The 20,053-nt window shown below is 29.2% G+C and overlaps 1 protein-coding gene across 10 annotated transcripts in view; it reads left to right on the forward strand.

Moving 5' to 3' along the window:
- The window catches only part of Bili (FERM domain-containing protein 8 Bili), a 104,706-nt gene that overhangs the window by 79,758 nt on the left and 4,895 nt on the right, over window positions 1-20,053 (forward strand). For 6 of the 10 annotated variants that reach the window (XR_012754805.1, XR_012754812.1, XR_012754799.1 and 3 more), the window contains 3 exons: window positions 3,336-3,428; window positions 10,406-10,494; window positions 14,434-14,487. Coding sequence is in view for 3 of the 10 variants with exons in the window: in XM_075354584.1 (XP_075210699.1) it covers window positions 3,336-3,428; window positions 10,406-10,482 (170 nt within the window). In the remaining 7 variants the exon portion in view is untranslated. Of the gene's footprint in view, window positions 1-3,335; window positions 3,429-10,405; window positions 11,499-14,433; window positions 14,488-20,053 lie in introns of those variants that run through there. The other 4 variants (XR_012754818.1, XM_075354602.1, XM_075354584.1 and 1 more) reach the window with 4 other exon arrangements.

Raw genomic sequence — 20,053 nt, forward strand, 5'->3', positions numbered from 1 at the left:
TTTTGTCTTCAGTCTTTCCTTTCTCGAAGCAAACCTTGCATCTCTTTACATTGTTTCTTGTGAATAGTAACTTTTTTGAGAAAGTGGCTTGTTGATAGTTAGTTTACACTTGAAGATGAAAGAGGCTGACTGTGGTTAAGCTCTATACCTGCACGATCTACATTCTGTTTTACCAAATTGGAAATTAATGAGACCAATTGACCACTTTTATTTGGGATATTCAATTTTAAATATCATTTTAGCACTCAGTACAATTCTTACAATCATATGGAAAAACCTAGAATTTTGCTGATTTTTCTATGAAATGGATAATAGTTAAGAGAAACTGTTTACCATTGTCAAGACTAATTCTGCTCTTGTTTTAATCAGGTGCATCTGGCTTGACAGCCTAGTTCATTCCTTTTTTTAATCATATTGCTATATATATATATATATATATATTGTTATCATTGTATGTTTCATTGATGGTACGTATGGATGGCATGTAACTTTTCCTTTTCAGACTAAAAACGTGTTCCCTTCATCAGTTTCTTTCTGTTTTCCTCAGATTGAGATTAGCCAAATCTTTTAGCAAGCCAGATTTTTTTTCATTATAATCCCTATACCTGATGTTTAATTTTTGCACAATCAACATAAACACTTGCAATAGTGTAAAATTAAATTGTATAAATCATTTGGCCTTGCTGAAAATAACTACTGCAAAAAATAATAGGTCTTTGACAGAATTTTACCAAAATTCTGATGCGAGGCTGTAAAAATTTCAGCACTGCATGTGTAGCCAACTTTAGATTACCCACAACATATAGTTTGATGAAATATTTTTCTGGCTTATTTTAATGCAAGTACAGAATCCCATGTGGGATAGAATGGAGAGGTACAAACCAATGTGATATTGTGCGAAGTACAAGTATCATAGCTAGATTCATTGTACTAAATCCACAAGGAGTATCATTTAAATAAAGCATCCTAAATATACGGAAACAGCTTTTATGTAACATTTGATGTTACATGATAACTACTGAAAATTTTGTAGCCAGTGGTCGGTTCTTCAGACCAATAGTCACAGTGCAGGCTTTTCACATAAACATACATACATACAAAATATAATTACAAAAAAAAAAAGAAAGTTACAAAGCTCATCAAGCTCTACAGGAACCATTTATTGAACAGAGAGTGGAATGCTAATTTTTTCTGATGATATAAAGTCTCAATTGTTTCACTTTCACATTATTATGTTTCTGATTTTGTTTTTAGAAATATATCTCGTCAGCAAATTGCAAAAACAATAGTACATTACATACATAATCCAACTTAAAATTCGAACAAAGTTGTATGATAATCTGTGATCATTATCATTATTTTGTTATAATGAGAAATAAAATAAAAATACAATATTCACTAAAAATAAACACTATTTGGCTAATATAACAACTAAAATGTTACACGAATATGTGTTTTAGAAATAACATACATTTTTGTCCATATATTCATATGTGACTATATAAACATATTGCAAATAAGCTCAGCTGGTGGTTGGTAAAGATAATGAAAAGTATCAAGGTTCACTACATCGTACTGTTTCAGGTATAAAAAGTGCGAATTAGGAACTGTATGAGGTGTGGCTATTAAATAACTAGACTAATGCTGCTACAAAAGAACTGTGCATGTACCAAATTCACCAGTTGTGTAGTGTGAAGCCTTCTGTTTCAATTGTTGGCACTCCAGTTTCTGTAGACATATTAGTCTGGTCATGGCCTTTCTTTGGATAACATCTGTTTTTTAGTTTTGCCGAAAAAAAATGATAAGTGTTTTATTAGAGCAAAGAATTGTTGTGAAATTTCATATGAAATTAGGAAAAACCGCTACTGAAACTGATTTTTTATTAAAAAAAGTATATGGCAACGAATGTTTATCATGTGTGCAGGTTTTTAAGTGGTTTAAGCATTTCCAAGATGGCCGAGAAGACGTTGAAGATGATGTTCGCTCGAGTCTTGTTTTTTTTTAATATTCATGGGATTGTGTACCTTCACTGAGTTCCTGAAGGTCAAACTATTAATCAACATTACTATCTTGAGGTCCTTGCTCAACTCCATGAAAAAAAAATGAAAAAAACAACCTGAATTGTGAATGAATAAGTAATGGGTTCTTCATCAGGACAACTCACTGGCTCACACTACCTTGTCTGTCAAGATGTTTCTAGCCAAGTGTAATATCCCAGTGTAAGACTATATGCCTTATTCGCATGACCTGGCATATGTGTCTTTTATCTGATCCCCAAGGTCAAATCTGCATTAAAAAGAACAAGATTTCACACCATTGAAGCTGTGAAAGAAAAAGCAGCAAGTGTCATGAAATAGCTCACAGAAGAAGACTTCCAGCACTGTTTCGAACAATAGAAAATTCACATGAAGTGTTGTAAGGGTAGAGGAGGGATGTATATTGAAGGGGATAATAACAGAGTATAAATTTAAATTAAAATATTTTACAGCATTAGTCTCGTTATTTGATAGCCATACCTTGTATATTCTTATTAAAAAACTTAGCAGACATAGTATATATGGTTAGTTTTAGTTAGATGAGGAGTAATGTAATGAAATGTAAGTTACATCTGTAGGATTTGATGACACATGGATGTATACACCCATAGGCCTCTACATGTTAATAGTGAAACTTTTTGACAAAGTAATTTAGTAAAATTTATATTATTTCATGAGAAAAAAATAATGCGTACATTATCATATTTTTATGTATTCTATTTAAACAGGGTATTTACATTTAAATTATACATATTTTTAGTTTGATTAATATAATATGTTGTTAGCAACACATAAAGTGTTCTTTTTATCGTGAGCAGTTGCCCTTAGTGTTAAATAATTTTTTTTTCTTTGATAATTTGATAGTATAACCTTGTATAGTTTTTCAGTTGACTACTTATAGGTCTTGTTTTTATAGTTATTTATATATTTGATCTAGTTAGTATAAATTCTGTGGCTCCCTCAATATGTTAAACTATGGTATATAGAGTGAAGTTGTTAAAAATTGTGACAACACAATACATTATAAAAAATTCAGCACCTAAAGAAGAAAAGTGCAAATAGGAGTATCTGTTTAAGTGTAGTACATTAAAAAAGATTCTTTGTATGTATTTTAAAATTGAATGGTAAAAAAGAACATCATCCTCAGTCCTGTAACCTAAACTGGAGCTACCAGCATATCAGCCAGTTGCCCTGTCAGATGTGCTGAGATGAATTATTGGCATTTAATACTTGCTACTAATAATGTTTCTGATTGTACAACGCAAGAGTATGTTTCAATTATTGATTCTTTTTATGCAGAAACACACATGCCACTTACTAGGAGAGACCTTCCACAAGCATTTCTTGGAAATAAACTCAGTAAACTTACTCTGGCAACATTTGATGAAGAAGGTATTATTTCTTTTTTGATTTATTGTTGCAAATAGTTTAGTAGTTCTGATAATTGATTCATTTTAACCGTCAGAATTTTTTAATTACTTATTGAAACACAGTAATTAATAGTTTATACTTAATAAAGCTTTATTTAGTTTAGCATGTAGAATGGCAGATTATGTAATTCAGTTTAATGTTAACTCTGTATTATAATAAATATTAAATTACTATTTCTCTTTTTTATTTGCTGAAGAAAACTATAAAAAATTTTAGTTAGTAGATAGTGTAACTTTATGAAAAAGTTTGTGATAGATTTAATATGAGGTCTGTTCAGAAAATAACTGAACTTTATTTTTTTAAATTTTTATTATTAATTTTCAGATTATTGTTCCTTGTCCCCTTCAAAGTACTCCCCTCCCTATTCAAAAACTATTCCCAGCTGTTTTTCCACTTTGCAAAGCAGTCCTAGATAGCTTCATTTGAAATTGCCTTTAAGATTCGTCTCAAATTTACTTTAATGTCATCAATAGTCTCGAAGCAACATCCTTTCATCACTGATTTTAATTTTGTAAATAAGGAAAAATCACAAGGAGCCAGGTCTGGCGAGTTCAGATGCTGAGGGAGGACAGTCATCTGATTTTTGGCATGAAACTGCAAATTGACAAACCTGAGTGTGCAGGTGCATTGTCTTGGTGAAGGAACCATGAGTTGTCTTGCCACAACTCTGGTCTCTTTTTTACAGTCTCTTTTTCATGTAACTGTTGTAAAATGCCTTGATAGTATGCAACAAGTTCACTGTTCACCTTGAAGCAAGAATTCAAAACGCACAGTTACATTAAAATCGAATAAAGTACAGACTATCATTTTGATATTGGATCGACGTGCTTTCTTGGGGTGTGAAGATCCTTTGCCAATCCATTATGATGAATGAAATTTGGTCTCTGTGTCATAGCTGTATACCAGCTTTTGTCTTCTGTTATGATCCTTTGTCTGAATGTTTCATCGTCATTAGCTTGTTCAAGAAGTTGCCAATAAATGTCAACTTGATGTTCTTTCTGCTGTTCGGTCATCAAACAAGGAACAAACTTTGCTGCAACTCGATGCATGCTCAGTTTTTCAGTCAAAATGTCATGGCATGATTCAATTGAGATGCTAACCCATTTGCAAGTTCTCTGAGAGTCAATCGACGATTTGCACAAACTAGATCATTGATTTTCTCAACATGGGTGTCACCAGTTGAAGTCGAAGGCCTTCTTGATCAAGGGTCATCTTCAATTGACTGACAATCACTTTTAAATCATGAAAACCATTCTTAACAATGCATACGTCCCAAAGCATCATCTTCATTAGCTTGTCTCAAAAGTTAAACTCTGAAAGTTTTTCCCAGTTTCTCGCAAAATTTTACATTGTATCATTGTGCCCGAAAACCACTCATTATAAAAATCTCTACTAAACTTAAATATGTTGCACTCAAATAACACTAACACAAAAACTAAATGAGATATCAACAATCCAAGAATATGTAGTTACAGAGAAGGTTATGCGGAACACAATGCTGCCAACCATACATCACATATCTGTGTTGGCGTCTAATTAAAAATGTTCAGTTATTTTCTGAACAGACCTCGTAAATAAAAATCTTTATTAATAATGAAGTATTCAACCTTTGGTTGTTCAAATTAGAATAAAGTATTTGGTTTAACTTCTAGCAAAATTTGATCAATGATAGTAAACTATCCCAGCTCTTTACCCAGCATTTTCTTTTCATATTCAAAATATTTCTGGACATTTTTTTATTACAGCATTTAGTTCTACTAATACTTTTTTTCATAATGTTCATTCACTTCTCAAATCAAAACTTTTAATGGCATTTTAAAATTGAGAAATATCTAGAAGTTACTGAAAGCCTTTTCTGTATATTGCTTGTTTATCCTGAAAATTCACATGTTTAATGAACCACGTGTGTTTGATCTGGATTCACCTGTTGTTTGGGAAAGAGAAATCACAGAAAATGATTGAACTGTCTAATCTAGTGAAGCCATATTTATGATTCTTCCAGACTTTTCAGTTACAGCAGTATATCAGCTTTTTAACAGCCTACCAGAATGTTGATCTGTTGATCATTTTCCTCTGCATGTTCCTTCTTTTTGGAACTATTCTTTTGTTTGGAAAATAATGTTAAATATTTTCTGAATATGACAGTATTCAATATTACATTAGCTGCTCAAAATGTCCACCTCTAGTGTCGATGCACATTTCAGCACAACATTTTATGGATGTGGCCTCTCCAAAATTCCTAGACTGCAAACATGATTCCGTGTAAAAGTTCATTTTCACTGTTGAATTTTGAGCATAATGATCATTAATTCCTTCACTTGTCCCTATGTAAAGAAATCTAAAGGATTCAAATTGGGTATTTTGGGTGACCATGCTTGTGATCTTCGATCAATCCATTTATTTGGAAATATTTCATTGAGGTACTGAAATATGCAGCTATCAAATGAGTTGATTCTCCGTCTTGCTGGATGTGTGTGTTCTCATTATCATAGAGACATCTTCTAAAACCTGAAGCTCATTTTGAAGAAAATTTTTGTACGCAATCCCCAGGAGTTGACAATTGAGTACATAAGGTCTGATCACAACATTCAACTTTTCCTATTTTAGTACACCACTTGTTAATTGAAAAATGACAGAAGTTGGATCCAGAGGTTGCAAAAGGATTACTGTCAGTACAAATATGATAGTTTAAATAGCTTTAACTAGCTATATGTAGACTAAACTACATATATATATAGTTTAAACTAACTATATGTATAGTTTAAATAGCCATATGATAGTCTAAATGTAGCTTTGTTGGTGAAGAGTATTTGCATGGCTAATGCGTTATTTTTCAATAATCATTTATATAATAATTGATTCCCTGATCTTAATCACATATTTCAAAATGTTCTACAACCTGAATATTATACAGATGAAGACTTCATTATTTAATGTTTTCTATATGCTTATTTGCAGAATTTGCAAATATGCAGGTAAGCCTCATATATATTTTTTAAGGATTTTGCTGATGGGCCATAGTCAATATTTTTTCTTTACAATTATTTTCCTCTTCTAAATTTTCTGTAAATGCCCTGTTTCACTCGGTTTTCTGTTAATATCTATAAATAGCTATTTCTTCCTGTAAATTTCAAAAAATTTAGTTAGGAAATCATTGATGATATCATTTTTACCCATGGATGAAAAATATATCTGTATAGTTCTCATGTTAATGTACACAGCATTTTTTGTGTAAGGTGTTCCAAATCATTAATAGTAATTTTAAGGATATATATATATATATATATATATATATACACACAAGGTCTGTAAATAAAGTAGTGAGACTGGTTAAGAAAAACTTTTTATTTACAATCCAGTTATACATGTATTCTACCCCCTTCGAAATAGTACCCTTGGGAAGCCATGCAACGCTTCAAACAGTTTTCCCACTCTTCATAGCAGTGTTCGAACTCAAAAACCAGAATATCCTTCAGATGGTCGGTACATTTTTTTTTAATGTTTTCTCCTGTTCCAAAATGTTTTTCTTGAAGTGTTTTTTAAAGTCAGGAACAGGAAAAAGTCGCAGGGACTCAGTTAGGTAAATAAGGTGGTTGAGTATTTTGTACAAAAACTTGTTAATTAAGAGTGCAGTGTGACAAGGTGCATTGTCATGATGCAGCATCCAGTTGTGTTTAATGGCTGGTCTCACGCAGGCAACTTGTTTCCACAGTCTTTCAAGAATTTCTTGGTAAGCATATTGATTTACAGTCTGTCCTGCAGGTAAAAATTCCTTACGGACAATCCCATTACTACCGAAGAAACAAATAAGCGTGGTTTTGATTTCTGATTTGCTCATTTTTGGAATTTGAATTGTACCACTCCTTGCTCTGGCATTTTGTTTCTGAGTTGTACTTAAATATCCAAGATTCATCGCCATTAACAACATTTTTTAGAAAATCAGGATCAGTTTCAATTCGCCTTAGAAGATTTCAGCATGCTTCCATCCTGTTGTTTTTCTGTTCAACAGTGAGGTGTTTTAGGCAACAGTGAGGTGTTTTAGGACCAATTTTGCGCAAACCTTTTTCCATGTCCAATTTGTTTGTCAAAATTTGATGGACTGCGGTATGGTTTAACCTTCTCCCATCACAATGATCCGCGCTTGATTAGTGCTCCGTGAAAATACGTTGGTATCTGATTGCCTCCCTTGATATTCTTATGCTACCCTCGTGTGAAAAAAATTTCAGAAAATTAAATTTTTTGAAATTAAAGAGATTTAACAGATTCTGACAAAAAAAAACACGTTACGATTGGATATTTTTTATGCCTGTAACAAAAAAAAAATTTGAAACAGTACAAAAATTACGATAATTTAATTGCAGAATTTTTTTTGCGCTTTCTATTGCATTTTTTATTAGTCAATTTTTTTTTTTGCTTTGTGTTTATTAAACATAGTTTGCTGATTTTAAAAATAATACTTCCAAGCAAATCGGTTGAAAATTGGTCAAAATATGATGAAAAACCCGTATCTTAAATCACAGATTAGTAACATATGTTACTAAGTGAAAGTAGATTCAGAAAACTACGTTTTATAAAAATCCCCATTACTGAAAAGGGCTATTCAGATTGACAAAAAACAATTTTTACTGTATAATGTTATTCATTATGAATCGTTATGTGTTACTTGTTTACCGTTATCATTTGTCAGAAAAGATCAAGTAAAAGTGACGTATTTATGACCACAAATTCCTTTTATTGTGTGACGTACATCATAATTTATTATGTGTTTCAATACATCGATATGTTGCTACTAAGATAAGCTATTTTTGTAAATAATAAATAAAAAATAAATCCATAATCGTCATAGCAATTATAGTACACAAGTCACACACACACACAAGCACATTTCTGAGAAAAAAATGGTCATATTCTTTCTAGTCTAAATAAAACATTTTACATCGTATAAACGTTGTTCAAATTGTGTAATAAAACTGATCCTTTTGTGAATATAAAACATAATAACTGACTTAGAAGCCATATAAAATGATTTTGTAACAGTGTTTAAAAACAGATGCCTATATAACCAGTTCCAAGACTAAATGATCTGAAAAGGTTAAATTCAGTTGTTCTGCAATCATTCTGACAGTTAATCGCTGGTCGTACCATATCAAGTATCTGATTCGCTCAACATTGTTGTCTTTTTTTGACTATATTGGTCGTCCAGAGTATAGATCATCTGCAAATGATTCCTGGCCATCTGAAAATGCTTTAAACTACCCAAAAACTTGGACTCATGACATAGCATCACATCCATACGCCCTTTTCAATTTTGAAAAAGTTTCTGTATGATCCTCACCTAGTTTAACACAAAACTTGATTGTACAACATTGCTCATAATTAGTTTCAACAAACAATAAAAATTTGTTTCACGAAAAATTTGTGTATGCCTCACATGGCAAAAATAGACTACAAATATTAATACTTTATATAAATCAGCTGTTCATATAACCATATGTTTACTAGTAATGTTACAGTGTTGTCACTTTGGCTGCCAAAAAAAACTAGTCTCGTTACTTTATTTACAGACCTCATGTGTATATATATATATATATTATATACATATATGTACAACTTTTACATCAAAATCACTAATATCACTTTTTACTCATCACACTTTTATATTGAACTTTAACCTAATTGACATGGGTTCAGTACAAGACTATTACAACAATGGTTACAAAAGTTACCCTATGGCATGTTTTGAAACTGAACATGACCACTAATATTATACATAAGTAGCACTCTTATCAATTAATGCACTGAAAGACATAAAAAATTAAATTCAGTTTAGTAAAAAGAATTTTTTACTTATTTATAACACAAGATTTTCAGAATTTTGTTTTTGTTTAGTTTTCAATAAAAATGGATTTTTTTAAATACTAATATATCAATTTTCTTAAAATTAAAGTCTACAATTTTTTTTCCTTGAAGTGTTGTTTTGTTATTGCCTTTATAATAAAGTAAATTTATGGCAAAAAAAGTGTGCCCTTTTGCCTTAGATTTTCAAATTATTCGCCAAGATTTCTTATAAACTTTCTTCTTTTGCTGAATTTATGTCTGTAGAGTTTTAGTGTATCATTGTTTGACTTTTAGAGCAGAAAATTTGGCCACTTTATCTCCCGTTGCTCAAAAATAGAGCAATTTCATGATTATGTTACATGAACTCTTTTTTTATTATTCTGATTAAAGGAATAAATTTTTTAACCATAGAAGTAAAATTTAATGAAATCATTAATCAGTGAAGAGTTTACTTTAACATTTTCAGTAAAAGATTACTAGTAAAAAGATTACTAGTAAAGAAATGTAAGAAAGATGCAGTTTTAAAATTTACATTCTTACCTACCTAGCCACAATTACTTAGTCTTATCTGATTTATTTTAGTTAAATTCATTACTGAAATATTATCTTGTATCACATAATTGATATGTGTAATCTTAATTATTACTATAAATAGTTTAGTTCGTCCTGTCATAGTGTTCATTATAATGAAATTAAGATGTATATCAGGCCGTTAGCATTAACTTTGAGGTATTTTTTTAGTAATGTTCATTTTTTGAATTAAATTACATTTAAGAAATTTGTGATTACATATTGTAATTAAATATTACTACTTTACAAAAAATTATTTTATTCACTTATTTTTATGTTTTTGAATGTGTTTGATAGTATACGCTGTATAAGTAATGCATAAGATTTGTAAATTTTTTTTTTCTAATATTTTGTGCATGAAATAGTGTAGTAGCACTGTACTTATAATATATGGCAAATTAATGCATGATTAGTTATGCACATTTATTATTTTTTAACACAAGTTTTTTTTTTTTTGTTTAATTTTTTTGTAGTTGTAGCTTTGCATGTGTAAATGTTATCATTGTTCGCTCTTTTACTTATTTTTACAGCTGATCTTACTCGCAATGAACTGGGAAAAACTCTTTATTTCAATTCTCTGAGGCCGCACACTGTTTTATACTCTTGATATTAAGAAAAAGTAAGGAATTATTTTATTTCTATATCTTAGACCTAAAAATTCTTGTACCTGTTAATTTTGAATTAAATATTTTGAAATCAAAAGTTTATAAGAAACATTAGTATCTGGCAAATTTCCAAATTATTATTTTTTTACTTGCTTTTCTTTAACTCACAATGTTTGTTGTTTCGTTTTCTCCTCAAATCTTGCATCCTTGATTTAACACACTTTTTGACATTGGCTATTGATAAAATTTTGCATAGTTACCAAGGTCGGGTGGCAATACAATATTCCACCATTACTTTTGCCAACATTTTCTTGTACGGGGATAGATTAATGGTGCAGGTGAAATAATTTAACATACTTCCTGACATTGCCTGTTGATGAAATTTTGCACAGTTACTAAGGTCGAGTGACAGTACAATATTCCACCATTACTTTTACAAACCTCCCCCTGTACTGAAGGTAAATTAGGGTGAGGGTGTAAAAAATTGCAAAATGGCTAAGTCAGGTTTTTTGGGTTGCAGATGACAAACCCAATAGCCGTATGAAATTAAAAAATGACAAAAACTTGGTACTTTTGAAATCCAAATTAACCTACTAATTAAACTCAAGTGATGTATGATAAAATTATTTGATTAAAGTATAAGTAAAAAGTATAAAGCAAGTTTTAAAAAAATTAGACAAATTTTTGTAATATTAACTGTGAAACATATTTTAATTTACAATAGTCTTATGTTTAAATTAATTTTAATGTAATCCATTTTAAAAAAATGCTCATGTAGAAGAGTTTTTGTTGTTTATTTCATTATTACGTAAATTGTAGTTTAGTATTGTGTGACTTACTGAATGTTTTGGAGAAAATGATATTTACCTTTCAGCATTTTAAAATTTACTACTACCAGAGTTGGAATAAAACCCAAAAAAATGTTTAATCAGTGAAGATAACAAAAATGTAATTTTAATATTTAACATATAATTTAAATAGTTTTTTAGAGACTGCATATGCAAAGTATCACATTAAAAATCGCAATTTGTTTAATTACATAGTTTCTTTCTTGTTAATTAAGTTTTTAATAAAATAATATGAAAAGAACAGTACTTTAGTTTGTATTGTTTTTAACAAACAGTATCCTTAAATTTAATTCTTCCAAATGTTTATTTCTCAGTTACATTTTGTGTGATAACATGAAAAACATTGATGATTTTTATTTCTTAGAGATTATTGAACATTCTCTATTAATTAAGGATTAATACAAATGGAAATAAATATATTTAATTTTTTTTTTAAATGGTGATAAATCGTCTTCATAAAGTAGAAAGTGAGTAAACATTTTTCACTTCATATTATCAGTTATTAAGGTCATATGGAGTTAAAACAGTCAAGAGTGTCCAGAGAAAAATAATATTGACAGAGTGGTAGAGATTCACCTGTAGCTGAAGAGTGTCCGGATATCCTGTTAATGTAGACCTGTCTGTAGCAATAGCAAAGATAAAATTATTCATTATTTTCTGAAAATTCAAATATTTTATTATCATAGTTACCACTGTGCTAATTGATCTGATATAGTAAAGAAAAACGCCAAATCCAATTATATAAACATTTAATAAATTTTAAAAAGTTAACTTTCATGATTATCCCACATCGTCAATTGGTGATTAATATTATAATTGTATGAAAAAACTATTAAAAATTTATTTAATTTTATTAATGTAAAAAATGTAGTTCTATTAATAAAAATTTTATTTATCAATTTTCATATAATCATAATATTAATCACAAACTGATGATGCAGGATAATCCCAAAAGTCAACACTTGGAAGTTTATTAAATGTTTATATAACTGTGTTTTTTTAGTATTTTTATATTAAAAACATATCATATAAAAAAAAAAAAAATATCGATATGTTTACTTTAGACGGGAAAGTCATCAGGAAAGAACTATTTCAGTCATGAAAAGAGACTTCTTGAGCAGTTGTAAGCATGATTCATAACCTTTTTTCTATTTATGATGATTGTGTGTTTCTTTAGCGAGTGAAAAAGTATTTTTTTTGTTCCATTATAAGTTTTGTAATATGTGTTCTGTTCAGAAAATAACCAAACTTTATTTTCTAATCTTTATTATTAATTTTAAAAATTATTTGGTTCTTGTCCCCTTCAAACATTTCTCCCTTCACACATTTTTCCTAGCCATGTTTCCACTTCACAAAGCAGTCCTGGATAGCTTCATTTGAAATGGCCTCTAAGGTCTGTAACAAATTTACTTTAATGTCATCAATAGTCTCAAAACGGCGCCCTTTCATCACTGATTTTACTTTCGAAAATAAGAAAAAATTGCAAGGAGCCAGGTCTGACAAGCAGTGAGGCTGAGGAAGGACAGTCATCTAATTTTTGGACAAAAAAGCTAAATTTACAAAGCTGAATGTGCAGGCCCATTGTCATGATGAAGGAATGATCAGTTGGTTCACCACAACTCTGATCTCTTTTTGTGGATTTTTTCACATAACCATTGTAAACTGCCATGATAGTATGAACAGTTCATTTTTTCACACCTTGAGGCAAGAATTTGAAATGCTAAATTCCATTAAAATCGAAAAAACAGTGATAATCACTTTGACTTTGGATCGAGACTGACGTGCCAATTTGACGCTTTGATCCTTTGCCAAATCATTGTGATGATTGAACTTTTGTCTCAGTGTTGTTTCTGTAAACCCAGCTTATGTCTCCAGTTATGATTCTTTGCACGAATATTTCATTGTCATTGGCTTGTTCAAGAAGTTGCAGACAAACGTTCAGTCGATGTTCTTTCTGCTGTTCTGTCATAAAACAAGGAACAAACTTTGCTGTAACTCTATGCATGTTCAATTTTTCAGTCAAAATATCATGGTATGATTCAGTTGAGATGCTAACCTTTTTTGCAAGTTCTCTGACAGTCAGTCAGCAATTAGCATGCACCAGATAGTTGATTTTCTGAACGTGGGTGTCATCAGTTGAAGTCGAAGGCCTTCCTGGCCAACGGTCATCTTCAGTTGACTGACAACCACTTTTAAATCATGAAAACCATTCGTAACATTGCATACAACCCAGAGCATCATCTCCATTATCTTGTTTTAAAAGTTGAACTGTTTCTGTGAATGTTTTGCCCAGTTTCACGCAAAATTTTACATTGTATTGTTCCTCCCAAAAATCACACATTACAAAAATTGCTACTTAACCTTAAACACCTTGCATTCAAATAACAATAACACGAAAACTAAATGAGATATCAATAATCCAAGAGGATTTGGTTACAGAGAGGTTATACTGAACACAAATCTACCAACTGCTTGTCACTAAATATCTCCATTGGCACCTAATTAAAAATGTTTGGTTATTTACTGAACAGACCTTGTAAGGTACTGATGCTGTGAACAAGAATTTATTTTTATTATGAATGTACTGTATTTTATCCGTTTCTTTTATTGATATAGCCCTGACCAAGTAGAACATCAAATACACAACATGAATTGCATTTGATTTAATTACCATAATCAAAACTTGGACATTACATATAAAAATGTTTATATATATATATATATATAAACCTTAAATTATATATCATTAATTATACAATTAAGTGAAAAATCAAAATTTCTGACTTTTTATGTGTAATGTCAGAAATTTGGATATATATATATATATATATATATATATATATATATATATATATATATATATATTTGGTGTTATTAAGACTTTTGCCATATTTCACAATTCTACTAACAGAATTTACATTAATTTTATGAGTATTATTTATTTTTCTGACTGTCATAATAATTAGTTTTTATTTAGCAAGCATAAAATCTTCTTAAAAATTTATTATAAAAAGTTAAACATACTTATGGTATAACATTAATTAAGTGTTATGTATCATACTTTTCTTAAGGAACTATTTTGCATTTATTTTATTTCTTATTCAGGACGTTGCATCGGTCGTATGGGGTCATGGTCTTTTATCTATTAGCACCAGCTAAGTCAGTACTTCTAATTAATTGCATTAAATCTTGATATTTTATTTTTAGTGAATAAATTTTAGGTATTATATAATAAATTGTTTATATAATTAGAATAATAAATGAGAATTTATTACGTAGTGGAGTGCTGTAAGTCTACAGAATCCAGGTTTCTGAATGGATTGTAACAACAGTATATGGAATATGTTCCTAAGACCCATTAGAAAAAAGTTTACCTATTAAAGATTTGTGCTTTTTAGTTTATAATAAAATGTGTTGCAAAAAAATGAGTATATAGATGTTTAATTGACTTTGTGTTTTTTTTGTTTTTTTTTAGTAAGTATGGAAAATAATGTAGAATAATTATTTTATCTTAAAAGCAAAAAAAAAAAATATATAAGTTAGTTACAAGAAAAATTGTTAGACTAATTTTTAGCATTATATTTTTTGCCTTGCAGCTAAGGAACCTTAAAAGTTGGTTAATTAAAAAATATTTCCCTTTACAGATGCCTGTCTTAAAGTAGGCAATTCTCTAATTTTGATTATTTCTCCTAAGTGTGTATTTTCTCTAGAATCAGTTACCAATTTTTCACATATTAAGCAATTGTCAGCTTCACAATGATCATTGGCATTAGCTTCATCCATCCTTAATGAAAATTTGCCGAAATAAATGAAAATGAAGGAAAAAATAACTTTAAGTAAAAATACATTGTTTTAATTTTTGCACAGTTATATAATTGTTAATGATTATTTGATATTTTGAAAAGTGATTACATACACATAATATAAAACTAGTTGCTAAGAAATTTCATTATTTACGAAAAAAAGTTATATATAAACCTTTCATGTTTAAAAAACTTTAAATAAATTCACTATTTGGACATAGTAAAAATGCTATTGTTTATCGTAATCGACGATATATTTATCTATGTATATACATATATAATTATTTTAAATTCTTATGTAATTTATTGTTTTTCATAAGCATGTGAACAACCACATGTTTCATTCACTTCACTAGTAAAAGTAAAACTGAACTATTCTTTGATGTGGCAACAGCTGCCAACTCTGGATTTTGTTCATCAGCCCTTCTCCCTCTTCAATCCTCTTCAAAGGTCTTTGCTTTAAACCTGATATGTTAGTAACATGTTTTAAAAAGGTTGTCTTTAATGAAATTCAACTTTTAAAGCAGAAAAATACATTTTATGTTCATAAATAAGTTGTTTTCTTAAGCAATTGGTCATTATTTGTTTAAATAATTAAACAACAAAAAGCGCAAATAATTATTAGGTAAACATTGTAGTACTATGTATAAAAACACTATCCAACAGTTTGTACTTAAATTCATTTAGAGTACTTAGGTTCCAAGGTATAAATCTAAAGGCACTCCACTAACAGCAGAACTTTGGTTTAAATGGGATGTAAGTTTACCAAAACTTTATTTTTACGTGTTCTGAACTTTAGTGTTGTATGATTTTATTTTTTTAATTATTGGTGGTATAAAATAATGAATCTTTATTACAATATTTATTCACTTGTTATAGGAATATAACATCACTATAACCTCTATTTAATAACTAATAACCACTATGTTAGTGAAAAAGTTGTTAGTTTTATTCTGTAAATGAATTGATGTAATATTGGTATAAAAAAATTAGTACTGTAAACTTATTAGTGGCAATGTTATCATCTAGAATTGACAAATTATGTAATTATTATATTACATGAGAAAAAGTCAGGGATATTATTTTGGACTACATAGTAATATTAGAATAACATTTCTGGATATCATTGACTGAGTCACTTTCACACATAGTATAAAAACCGTAAAAATAAGTATAAATATAGAACTAAAATAAGAAAAACAGTATTAATTTAAATTACTGACTTGAACATGATTAAACTAAGGAAAAAATTTGTTTTTTTTTTAATTGTGCACCTCAATGAGTTTTCTTTATATTTAGTTACTTGAACTGTAGTCATCAAATCAAAGCATTTTTATTCTTTCAACCATTACATAATATTTTTATACAAACAGTAAACTTTATTAGGCACTTAATATATAAAAATAAAAATGATAAAAAAACAAAAATTAAAATTAAATTGTACATTAAAAAAGTTAAAATTAACTTTAAATGGTTTAAAATAATTAGGTACCTTATTTAGGCATTGCCTGTGTCAAGGTTACCATGACACTTAAAGATTAATAATTGAGTTAATGGAGAATTAAAACTAACGTTATTAAATTAAAACTAGAGTTAAAAAAATTAAACTAGTAATTAATAATTTACAGCAGAGCAGACAAATAAAAAATATTTAAAAAATAATAATAATGAATTTACCAGCATGAATTCTATAATTTGAGAAAACCTAATAATAATAGCAACTAGTAATAATAAAGATGAAAGCTACTCTAAAAGAAATACAAAATTAAGTACATAACATTAGAATACAAATACTGGTAAACACTCTTTACACTGTAGAATACAAATACTGGTAAACACTCTTTACACTGGACAGTGTTGATAACCAGTTTTCAAATTTCTTTTAAATAATTTAATGTTTAGACAGTTTTTTATAAATCCAGATAATTTATTAAAGATCCTTGGAAAAAAATATGTGTAAAATTTATTAAATGTAAAATTTCATGTTGGCATGTGAAAGTCATGCCTAGACCTCAACTGTTGTTGGTATATATTAATTTCTTTTGGTTTGCTACCACTTCTTTTGTAAAAAACAAATTTAAAACTTTATATACATACAGTTATTATAGTGGGAAGATATTTAGATTAAAAAAATTTGTCTCAAACGTTCAGTTTGAGTTTTTTTTGCAATTGTTTGAATAATTTTTTTTTGTATGTTAGCAGTAGGAATTAAGTTTGTGTCATAAACCACTCTGTAACAAGTTAATCCGTAATCTAATCTACTTTGTATCAAAGAAAAATAGATCTCTTGAGGGCAGAGATATGTTAGGAAGTAAAAAATTCTTGTGATTTTATTTTACTTTTTCATCATAAGCTATGTGGAGTTTCCAGAAGAGTTGTTCATTTATGAGAATACCCAAATATTTTGTAGAAAATTCTCTAAGTATGCGAGAACATGTTTGGCATGCACTGCGTGAAACGAGACATTGCAGACACCTATAAGTAACTGAGTTAAAAGAGTCTTGAGATTTTCTTAGAGAGAAATTAATGTAATTTGTTTTTTGAGTGCTTCGAATCATTTCATGTTTAGGGAACCATAACCTTAATTTGAGCAAATCTTCCATAGCATCTTTATTTTCTAACCAAGATGCACCGTGATAAAATAATACAGTATCATCTGCAAAGGATATTATTTTCCCGTTAAATCTTCCATCACATCAGCTGTTAATATAAATGAGAAACAAGGGGCCTAACATGGTTCCTTGAGGTACCCCAGTTTTAACAAAACCCCAGTAACTAATCTGTTCTACTTTAAAAAATCGTTTCCTACCTGATAAGTAACTTTTAAACCACCTATGTGCCACTCCTCTAATGTTACAATTCCGCATTATTTGTAATAATTTACTGTGATCCACCATATCAAATGCTATCAAGAAAAATACCAATGACTTTTCATCCTTCATTTAGTCCTTTCACAACTGAAGAAACAAAACAAAGAAGTGCATCCTCTGTATTACGCTGTTCTAAAAATCCAAATTGATTTTTACTAAAAAAGTTTATTTTATTTAAAAATTTTAGGAGTTGAAATTTAATTTTTTTTTCACAAATTTTGGAAAAGTTGAAACTAAGAAATAGGTGTAAAATTAGATAATTCATGTCTTGGGCCGTTCTTATGCAACAGAACAAGAGCATTTTTTAGATCATTGGGATATTTGCCGGTCTCAAGACTTATATTAATAATGTATGTTAAAACTTCTTTTATATTAATAAACACTTTTTTAATTAAATCAGAATTGATGGTATCTATTCCTGGTGACTTATTTTTCTTTAAAGATTTAACAATTTTTTCAGCAATACAACTTGTAACTGGTTGTAAAAAAAAATTGAGTTAATTACATTTTTATGATTAAAATATTTTTTGTAGTTATCATGGTTAGGTGCCTTATTAAGTGGTCTTAACTTGTCAGCTACGTTTATAAAATAAATATTAAAAAAGATTAGTAATTTTAAGGTTATCAGTAACAATTTCATTTTCAATTAATAACTTATTAGTTATCATTGTTCTACATTTCTGTCCAGTTAGTTCATTAATTACTTTCCATTCAGCTTTCGTGTTTCCTTGATATTTTTTAAAAGTGTTGTGATAGAAATAGTTTTTTCCATTTTTAATTCCAGCTTGTAAACCGTGCTTGAATGATTTAAAGTACATTTTCAGTTTTCTATTCTGTGGATCTTTGGTTTTAATTATTTTAGAAAGTAAATAACGTTTTCAAATTTTATTACATTTATCCAAGGTTTAAGATATTTATATTTTTGCTGATCTTGTTTAATGTTGTGCATTTGGAAATGTGATTATTTAGAGTAGATAAAAAGATAAGAAAAGCAAGAGAGGGGTCAGATTGAGAATAAACAGAAGACCAGTCATTAGTTGACAAGGCACTGTTTAGTTCACTGTAATTTACAACTGAGTGTGTGACGTGGTCTGTGTTTGGCTTACCAACAGATATGGAAAAACCAGTCATGCTATGATCTAATAACCTCATAATAATGTAATAACCACATATAATAATCCGCAAGAAGATATTACTACCTTTCCTCCACAGATATGCATACCCTTTTTTTCTTTTTTGCTTCTCTGGCCAAAAAGTATATTTTTTTCCGAGTCAGGCTCAGCAATTCATTGATGAAAACTTGATTATCAACCACCATGTTCATATCTAGCGTTGATAAGTTCTTTATATGTTTCTTTGCAAGAAATTCCTCCTTATCAATAAACCTGTTGAACTTCACTATTATCCTGGGAGCTTTAACATTCCACCTGTGGTTAAGTCTGTGACAGTTAACTATCATATCACAGACATTAAAATCAATTGCTTTTTCAACCTTCTTTACATCTTCAATGAGTGTCTTCTTGTTTCTTCCTTGGAATGCCTTGAATTTCAATACAGTTTTTACAGGACTATTGTTCTGCCTCTTCAATTCTAAATTCCAGTTCAGAAATTTTCTTTTTCAGATGTTTGTTTTCTGTTTATAGAACATCCGTTTTTATTAAGTAGTCTTTAATTTGCTTAGCTTGTTCCAATGCTTTGTTGCATCATCAATTTTCTTTAACAGTAAATCATATGAGTCATTAAAGTCTTTCTTACATTGTTTTTGTTCTTGCCTAATGGCTAGAAATTCTTTCATTATGTCTTGCAAGGTAACATTGTCAACTAAAAAAGTGGATTCCCACTCAGTACTCTTCTGTTCATGGCAAGAAGAACACTGCCATTTTTGGTCAAAGTCAGCCTTCATATTAACACAGGACCCGTGAAAAACTTAATATAAGAGTTACTGCACTTTATGCATGAAATTTTAAACGATTTTGTGATTATTGACTTGAACAGCCTGAAATTCCGTAAACTGACATTTTATTTTTATTTAAATTTATGAAAAGATAATAA

This window comes from Lycorma delicatula, chromosome 1 (genome assembly GCF_047948215.1).
Source record: "Lycorma delicatula isolate Av1 chromosome 1, ASM4794821v1, whole genome shotgun sequence".
Classification (NCBI taxonomy): domain Eukaryota; kingdom Metazoa; phylum Arthropoda; class Insecta; order Hemiptera; family Fulgoridae; genus Lycorma; species Lycorma delicatula.